Source organism: Porites lutea, chromosome 8 (genome assembly GCF_958299795.1).
Source record: "Porites lutea chromosome 8, jaPorLute2.1, whole genome shotgun sequence".
Classification (NCBI taxonomy): Eukaryota; Metazoa; Cnidaria; class Anthozoa; order Scleractinia; family Poritidae; genus Porites; species Porites lutea.
The window spans coordinates 12,225,286-12,235,020 of NC_133208.1; the positions used below are offsets into that span (position 1 = coordinate 12,225,286).

General features: G+C 38.4%; 1 protein-coding gene across 1 annotated transcript; it reads right to left on the reverse strand.

The window, feature by feature from the left end:
- Positions 1 to 1,724: 1,724 nt before the first annotated feature.
- Positions 1,725 to 5,325, reverse strand: LOC140946285 (GFP-like non-fluorescent chromoprotein). Its single transcript, XM_073395376.1, has 3 exons — positions 5,243 to 5,325; positions 3,403 to 3,621; positions 1,725 to 1,949 (listed from the first exon to the last, which is right to left on the reverse strand). The coding sequence occupies exons 1-3, from the start codon at positions 5,323 to 5,325 to the stop codon at positions 1,817 to 1,819; spliced, it is 435 nt and encodes a 144-aa protein (XP_073251477.1). The 3' UTR covers positions 1,725 to 1,816.
- Positions 5,326 to 9,735: the final 4,410 nt, after the last annotated feature.

Genomic DNA, 9,735 nt, shown 5'->3' on the forward strand with positions numbered 1-9,735 from the left:
CCAGAGATGCTTCACGGGATATAAACTAGGTTCCAGGCGTTCAAAAATCCTCGATTAGCCTATCAGGCGTGGTTTTAGACAAAATGAAAGGTACATCCGCGTACTGTTTTGTTCCTATCAGCCACCTGGCCGAGTATAAACCTAACATTTTCTTGCAAGGTGTTTTATTCCAGCTTTTTTCTTCGTAAAACAGATCCACAGAGCTGAAATTATTTAAAAAATCGCAGGGGATACGCTTTCCCTGACTACGATCGTTATTGTCCGCCATTTTGGAAATGAGATTCCGCTGACAATTAATCACGGGTGCGAAATGTCCACGATTTCTGGCAATGAGCCAGAAAAAAGTCTCCCGAAAATTCTACGTGACTTTTTTACGGAAAAAAGCCGTTAAAAATGGGCAATTATACCATTTTTAGATGTTCTAAAATCCTAGGAGAAGCAGGCAAGAAAGAAATTTTACAACAAATGTTCCGAAATTCTAGATCTCAAATCGTCTTCCGAACAGATATTTTCCAAAAATTATCGTCGAGTGCCCCTGTTTTACCTTCTTCTCCCATCAGTTTTCTCTTTTTTTCTTTATGTTTGTTCGTTTGTTTTAATTGTAGTTTGGTGTTGATTATCAGGAAATCGGATGTTTAAGCCTTGTTTTGGCCAAACTGTTCAATTTTTACAGAACGGTTCATTGTCGTTTTAATCTCGTACAGTTATATTAAACGCCATTTATGAGAATTTTAGCCTGTTCCATGCTCTCAGATACTGGTTAGGACGAGCAATATGAAAAGCTATCGCGATAATAAATTGGCAAAATCTCAACTAGATTGGCTGAGGAGTAGCCTACTTGGAGTTACTTCTACTACTACTTATTCTTGTTCTAAATCTTAGTTATAAACTTGCTCCGTAAATCCCCTTCTCAGTATTCGAACGGCGTTATCGGGCGGGTGCATTATGCACAGCCCTGAGGAACGTTGCGACATGGCTACGTGCGTCTAAGTTCTTGCACGAAATCCTAAAAAGTGTCTAGCTTCATTCAGTTGGATCCTCTTGGCCGGTATATACGTACTTTCCTGTGGTACTATTTATTATGTTGTACCAGAGCTGGTTCGTTCTGACTGAACGTGCTTTCGAGTCTGTGGATAAAATCTTATGGTAAGACCTGAAAGCTTCTGAGCAGTACTTTCTTGTGGTCCTCTTTATAAAATGCTTTTCAAGGAGGTTCTAACGTTTGGGTCTGTGGAAGAAATGCTGTGTAGTGACCACTTAAAACAACCATTTGTACATTTATTTTTCCCTTGTGGTCTTATTGTTTATTATGCTGTACGAGCTGATTCTGAGTTTTTACGTGTTTGAGTGGAAAAAACCACGTGAATATGAGAAGCACGATTGTGCAAAATCACAAGCTATCATGAAAAGCGAAGAGCACTATTGCGTAGTAGTGGCTATTTGATTCACAGTTTAAACCTTTAAGTCCCAATATCCACATACAAGTTCTCCAAACTAATCTCTATACATTTCCATAAAGAATGTGTTGAGAGAATCTGATAAAAGATCAAGGCATTTTCCCATTGTTGATCATTTTATTAATTCTCATAACCTAGTCTCTTGACAAATTATGGATATCATTAGGAGGAAATTGATGTTGATCACCCATGGGACTTAAAGGGTTAAGACAAAAGTAAATTTTAAAAATGTCTCGCTTTGCTTATATTGCAATTGTGAAGGCGCAGGGGTAAATAACTTACTTGTAAGTAGTTTTGAAGTTGACCGTATAATGGCCACCGTCCTTCAACTTCAAGGCCATGTCGACATCTCCTCTCTGTCACCCATCCCACTCATACAGTCTCTCAGTGGACGGTTCCCAGCCATCTGTCTTCTTCTGCATAACAGGTCCATCCCGGGGAAAGTTTACACCTTGAAACTTGACTTCGTAGATGAAACAGTTGTCAACGAGTCTTTTCATAAAAAAGATATTTTATTAAAAGTTATTTCGCAAGTCTTGAGAGGTGAAAAGTACTGGACGATTTCCAGACCACATATATTACATATATCTGCACCACTATGTACTGACAGAAGACCTAGTGTTTTCGTCAACATAATTGGTTCATTCACAGTGGTTGAAATATCGGACATCTACACCTGTTCTCCGACAGGGCTAGAAAAAATTTTTTTTGCAGTCATAATGAACAAGGGTTGATAAACAACCCTAGTTAGCTACTCCTTAGCAACGTGGATCAGGTCATAGGTAATATCTACTGTTGTGTTCCAATAATTTTTGTTATTATTCATTCAAAACATTTGTTCGTTTCTGATTGGTTAAAATCCCAGGCATAATTCATCATAACCAGCTACTGTGCACCAAATTTGGAAGAATTTTGCGATATGTGAAAAATGACGTAAACTGTGCAGCATACTTGCCAGAAAACTGAACATTTAACCGAGAAGACCTGGGGACGAGATTGAGTTGTTTTGGTAACCAAAACGATAAACGCTAGTTTGCATATCTCAAACTGCCCTTGGATACCTTGTGATGCCTACACAAAGTAATTGCATATATGTATACATATATGAGTGAGCCCTGACTATAGTGATTAGGGTTAAGCACTAACAATACTGATTTAGGTTAAGCACTGACCATACTGATTAGGGTTAAGCACTTAGAATAGTGATTAGGGTTAACTGTTAGCTTTTATTTAGGGTTAGGGTTTTCGCTACAGTAGTTGAATTACTCCAGATTCCTGCAACGAGTTCTCGGTGGTCTAGTGATTAGGGCGTGAGACTACAGATTTAGCACTCCGGGATCGATACCTGCTCGTGACTCGCAATTTTTTTTTTCTTTAAAATTGAAGAGACTTGCACTTTGACGACATTTTTGAGTAGAAACTAAGTCTCTGCGTCAAAAAACTTAGAAATTTCATGTAAGTGTAAGTGAAAAGGGAGAGGGAGGTTTGAGATATGGAAACAAGTGCTTAACAAGTGCTTACCGAGTACAAAATGGCAGAACATTTCACTGACTCGTTTCACGGGGAAGAAATAGGCGAACTATTGGCTAAAAACATAGCAAGAACAGAGAGAAGACAACTCGACGGACGACATGTGCTAATTGGAGAATATTTGAGTACTGAATAACCCTTTATCTCCTAAACTTGCCGATGAACAGGCAATTAAAGATGAACTTAGCATTGATGAAGGTAAGCATGTTTTAGCTTGTTTTTAAACTGGGAATTATTTTGAATGAATAATAAAATAATCATTGAATTCGGCTTTCGAATCACCTAAAGAATTTTCCGCCTCGGCTGATGGATAACACCGTCCTCGATCTTCATAATTCTTCAGATGATACTCATCCAATAATTGTTTTAACAATTATTTGAATAATTCAAATTATTCAAATTTAGTTTCGATTACCTGGAGTCGTTAGAGGCAGTGCACACTGCACCATCTTCGAAAGTCATGGTTCTTTCCCATGTGATTCCCTCAGGAAATGACAACTTGATGTAGTCTGGGAATTTGTCAGGATACTGAATAAATGGCTTGCTTCCATACATTTCTTGAGGCAGCAAAATGTCAATAGAAAATGGTAAAGGCGCACCCTTAGTGACTGTAAGCTTCATGGTCTGCACACCCCTTTTTAAAGAAAGAGTTTATACGCATTGGAAATTAGCATATTTTATATTAGTTTGCTAACGCCCCCCTCCCCTCCCCCCCCCCCCCCTCCCCCTTGTATACTTGTTTATAACCAGTAGAAGTCAGAATTTGCTTAGCCTGCGTGGCAGGCGTTTGAAAAGGAAGGGAAAGGGAGTTTTAGGTGCGAGAGAAAAGCGAGGGGCGCGCGAGGAGGGAGGGAGGGAAACGCCTGCCAGGAGACCATTGTTTTTCTCGTTTTTAACATCCACCAGGCGAATGTTAAAATCCTGATTGGTCCGTCTTCAAAACATGTCAATCACAGCCTTAATACCTTAATCCGATTGGCTGAAATCAACATCACGCTACTGAGTAATCTTTCAGCATTTAAAAATATGTTGTTAGTGAGGCGTGATGAGATTTCTGTATGAAATTCATCGTTTTAGAACGATTAGAAACTGAAGGCATCTATTTCAGCTTGAAAGGAGAATAGAAGAAAGTAGTTAAGAGACTCGTATGAAGGAAAAGACCTGTCGGCTAGATGAGTTTTGCTGACTGGTTTTGAGAAGTCTTGTCTCCCAACGGCTTGTTTTACTCACTAGAAGAAAGAAAGGAAAAATCATGCTGCCTGTGTGCTTGTTATCTGCTGTTTGACCTCAAACGCCTACCACGCAAGCTACGCTTTATCAACGACCAGATTGTTGAAGACGAAGCGATCTATAATCCTTAGCGATTTTTGGTTTGAGTACTTCTTCTTGCTGGTTATAGACGTTATAAAGCCGCCAGGAACTTACTTTTATAATAATATTGATTGCAGAATTAGCCTTATTGTAGATCTTTGAAGTTCAGCTCTTCTTTCACTGCTACCTGCGTTCTTTTGTATGCTCCGCTGGATCCAGTTCGAGAGTCAGCAAAGTGTTTGTAATTAATTTCTCCGACAAACAATGCGGCATGCAAGTTGGGAAGTCTAACACGATACCTTCAGCAAAAACGTAATAGATTTATAATGGATTTTATATAACAAGCCAGGCATGGTTGCGACTTTCTTCCTTCGACGGACGACCGCATTTATACTTTTTTTAATAGTACCTTCACTTCAGATTTCTTGTTTTAGGAAAACAAAAGAAAAACAATACGCGAAATACGACTTAAATCAATGAAGCGCATCGCTGCCAGACTTTATTTGACAGCTAGTCATTCACAGTTGCCTTATTTTTGCATACATAATAAGTAGGCGGGATGGCGAAAACAATGGTTTCCTGGCAGGCGTTTCCCTTCCTCCCTCCCTCCTCGCGCGCGCCTCCCGTTTCCCTCCCGCCCAAAACCCTCTTTCCCTTCCCTTTCAAACGCCTGCCACGCAGGCTAGAATTTGCTACTCGTAATAAACCAGACTATCATGGTAATTAGGTTCTGTCCTGCACCAGAACACTAAGTCTGCCAGGAGCCCTGATGCCTATTTAAAATAAGTATACTTTGAGCGTTTTTTTAGGCGTGCACGATTAAGGCTGAAATGATTTGGTGTTAGGGAAAAAGTCCCTTTAAAAAAAGCGTGGGAGGTTTGGGGTTTATTGTTTGAGATCTGTTTTAAACAAGAGGCTACTGCATTTAACTAGCTGGAACTTACTCGTAAGGCTGTCCACTTCCATTTCCTTCTACCTCAAAGGGGTATCCATTGACGATCCCGTCCATATGAAACTTGGTATTCATTTTAGGTAGGATTCCAGTCTTACAAGAAAATGATGATAAAAACCATTATTTTTTCATTTATTCATTTATTAATTTCCTTGTTTGATTATCTATACGTCGCGCAAATATCAATCCACGCACCCGGTTTTATTAACCGTTGTAAAATTAGTGCGCATGAATTAACTGCAAAAGCTGTGAATGAAACGATCTTTTACCTTTTTACCTTTTTTTGGTGTTTAATTAAATAAATACTAAAAAGAAAAAATGCGTTCCCATATTTCTGGTTAAACATTGATAGAATAGGCTCAGGTAAGGGCATTCCGATTGGCTCGATAGAAGGTTTGAAAGACAGCTGACTTTTTGAAAGCTGTACTGAGTAAACTAATCTCGTAAAAAAGTTGTAGTCTTTCGCTAGATAAGAGCCGTAAAAAGGGGTAAAGATCGATTTTCTTCATCGTCGTAGATAGATTCACGAGGTTTTCACGTGCGATTCAACTAAGCAAAACGACGACTTAATTCTTGAAGTTTTAAAAGGTATTGCTTTTATAAGACAACTGCGAGAGCCTGTACTATAAGGCATTGGCTCTAACTATGTCTGCGGTATATATAGAAAAGTAACGCAATAACAGCGTGATCGAAATAACCAATGTGAATGGGCTTTTACAAGAGAGGTGGTTTTTATAAAGTTTTGGATGCTCCCAAGACAAACTGAACTCCTCTATACCCAGTGTTTACTACTTTATCGAAAGGCTTGAAATTTCACCACTCTGGAAACGCTTCAGACCAACCTTTGAAGGCTCATTCATCGAGTCAGTGTGCTGACGAAGGGGCCTTTCTGCTGTTCTGCAATATTTCTTGTTTTACTCCAAAAGAAAGAAAGAAATCGTTCTATCTACTAAACTTTCTTTAGGGATACAGAAAATTAAAGAAATGGGGGGGGGGGGGGGGGGGAGGGATTAAATTCTGGTGAGAGCGCAAGCCTCTCTCCCCCGAACGCCACCCCATAGAAAATTCACGCCCGAGAAGATCCTGTTTCTAGTATTCCGGGAGTGCTTTTGAGTAACAGTCAAGGCTTTTTTTTTTTTTTTTCGTCTCAAAGACGATTACCAAAAGGAAATCGCAGCAGTAGTGATAGGCAACTGTCTACAGCGTCATTTCCTTTATGCATATTATTACAACCACCGAAGATAACTGAAAACCAATCACTGCGGGGCATTGATGAATCCGAGATAAATGACATCCTTTTTTGGTTACGTTTGGCAAAGTCGTCAATAATTGCATTACAATCCAAGGCTATGCCCTTGTGAATAAAGTGCAGCAAAAGAGCATTTAGGCCATTTTCTCTCATGGTGCTAACATAAACATTCTTCACAAAGCGCACTGAAGAGTTGAACTTCAGTGACTGGTCATCAAAAGGTGCAGAATTGTGTGAATATTGGGGTAGAGGTTTGAACTGCGCAGGCCCTCAATTATGTCTCTTGCAGTGTCGCGGGTTCTTCGGTACTTGTAGTCCTAACTTTAGTCATTGGTTTAGTGGTTTACGATAAAAATACCTCTTTTGGTAATAACAATTATCCGAAAAGGTTTTTTTTTTTGTTTTCTTCGAAAATTTCGATGAAAGCTTTCACTGAGGCACACCACAAGTGAACAGTTGTGTCCATTGTTTCTCGTAATTTCAAACAGAAAGTTTCGTTGTCTGTGCAGGACATTTAAAGTTTACCGCGGTATGACTAAAGCTTGTATTGTAAATTTTCATTTTGGATCGTGTGTATTTATTGACACAAAATGTATTTAAACTCAGGAAAACTCTAAAAATAAATAAGAACTGACTCGCAGAATTCCACTTGAAAGACAATTGATTACGTTTAGTACAAAAATAGATTTTAAAATACAAAAAAACAACAACAACAATTATAATAGCCGCCCATGACAGAGAAAGGCAAGTAACTGAACATCAGAAAATTATATAGCTTCATGTTTTATGCAGTAACTGAGTCAACTGAGAGTAAGCCTTTTCAGGAACTTTTGATAACTGTCGTTAGGGTGTGGCATGGTCTGAGTGTGCTACAAATACAGCTAAAGGTTAGTCCTTATTGTCAAAGTAGATTAGACTTCAAATTCATTGCTTGGAGTCGGGAAAATTCACTTACTTGCTTTGAAAGAGCCATGTTGAGAACAACTGACTGCTTCTTTGTCGACTCAAAAGTCCAGTTAAGATGTTGCGGTTCACTCCGTCACCGACTAAGCTGAACTGACTGCAGTGCTAGGGTTGATCGATTTTAAGGCTAGATACACACCTTGACTGACACATTAAAACAGGTTAGGCTAGATCTTAACAGGTTCGTCCGGATAAAAGGGACAAATAAATCTTTGTTCTTTACTAATGAGTTCACGTGATGTACAGTGTGCATGTACTTTTCCAGAGCAATTCCTAACCAAACTTGGCTATTTGTTAATTTCAACTCTTACGTAATAGTGAGCTCTAAAGTTATATAACAGCCAATTAAAAATCTTGAAATTAATCGTTACTGACTTTGTTATGACGATACCTTGCGGCTTCAGCAGAAGCCGTTAAAAATTGCAACAAAGAGCTCACAAATAAAAAAAACAAAAAGTAAATGTTGAATAAATATCAGAAACTAAGGTGCAATTATCTATAAGCAATTTTATCATTTATTTTGGAAGGTAGAAAAAAGTATACCATCAGTTACAGCTACAAGGTTTTGCAGAAGAATTAAAAGTCACTGCTGGTCTAAAAATTAATTATTCCCGGGATCAGGAAATAGAGTGTTTAAAAGCTCAAAAAGACAGTTCACTGCCTCATTGACACACTTGAAGCGATTGAAATATCCAGAATATGTCACTTATAAAGTGAAACAGTGAAGCGGGGGTAGACGATTTGGGAAAAGTAAAATAGGTTCCTGAACTTTTTTAGCCCGTGAAGGAAGTAAAAGACTTTAAATAAGTATGTCTTAAGTATGGCTGTTCTTGAGTTTTGAATTCCCCTTTAAATTAATTAAATGTAACGCGTAGGCTGTGTTTAGGGAGGTAATGGAATTGTGCCTTAGTTTACGGACTATAGATCATGACCCAGACTGGAGAGCAGATTAAACTTAAACTTGTTTTGAGCTTGTCATCTGGAGCATGAAAGGTTATAACTCAAAGAGCAGCGAGAACTGCTTGTACAGTAGCCTTAATCACTATCGCACTTGTCACTACATAGATATAGACCATAAAAACACTGCCAGGCTATTCTAGATCTCAACTCAGTGAGTGAGGCTGCGAACACACATTTTTATTAGCGTAGGTAAAAGTGGTAAGATTTTTTATTATACATTATCCATGTTCAAAACTGATATGTCATAATTGAACATGTCTTCTTAAATGAAGCGTAGTCTTGAATAAGGTGATTTGTTAAAGGTACAGAAATCTATTTTAGAATCTTTAAGTGAAATCTTTCACCGCTAGTAAGCAAGTAACATTACTTTCCTTTCCCAGCTCATAACATACAATCTAACCGGTATTAAGTTGAGTGGACCTGCATTAAGCGGTGACTTTCTTAAGTCCCGGAATTACTATAGAACTGACCTGTATTAAGTGGTTTCTTATATTCTGAAGCAGTCACCTTTTTCATGGTCCCAACGAGTTATTCTTTATTGTCTCCAACTGTTTAACGGTCACTTTGTAAAGATGAACCACACAAGCCCAATAGAAACACTGTGCACAGCATTTAGCGGTCTTTTACTTCTTTTTTTGGCACAAAAAAAGCGGGTAAAACACTTTGTGTACCAACAGTTGTCGTGCTATGGATATTTCGCTTTGTCACCATCTTGATTTTCTTGATAAACTCCTAGGTTTGTCAAACTTGTATGAAAGAGTCAACCTGTATTAAGCGGTTAGTACGCCATTTTCAAAGATACAGGTTTGACTGTAGTTATTTCTAATAATTCTAATAATTACATTTAACCTGAAGAGATGGGGCGCCATGTTTCAGTAAGGAGAAAAACTATAAAATGGCGCAAACCGGCTGATAAAAGAGTAGAACGTTAAGCTTTTGTAGTCCATTGCCTTAAATGACTCAAAATAAAGCGATTAAATGCATTCATCTCTTACATAAAATTAAGCTTCGGCTAAGAGATTTAGGGAAAGGAAGTCCCTTAACGTATATCGTTGTCGCTTTTATAGTGAGAATCACTCCGTTTAACACCACCTCACATTTATAATTACTTTTTACTTGATTTCAAAAACAAAATGAATCACATCATAGCTTGTTTATATCCTAAATGTTGAGTCACACAAACAAAGCGTCTGTCAAAAATGGACAGTTTGCAAAACATGTTATACATCATCAATGACACATTGGGAGGAGAAGGGTGGGGGGCAGTAGGGGATTAGAAAATGGTCAAACGTCAATGGTTTTCTTGAAGTAGT

Excerpts from the sequence above, each read along its gene's own strand:
- LOC140946285 (XM_073395376.1), bottom strand. The coding sequence starts at position 5,325 with ATGAATACCAAGTTTCATATGGACGGGATCGTCAATGGATACCCCTTT. Across the intron at positions 3,622-5,242 it reads GGAAGTGGACAGCCTTACGA|GGGTGTGCAGACCATGAAGC; the intron begins GTAAGTTCCAGC and ends TTCTTTAAAAAG. Across the intron at positions 1,950-3,402 it reads ACTGCCTCTAACGACTCCAG|ACTCGTTGACAACTGTTTCA; the intron begins GTAATCGAAACT and ends TTTTATGAAAAG.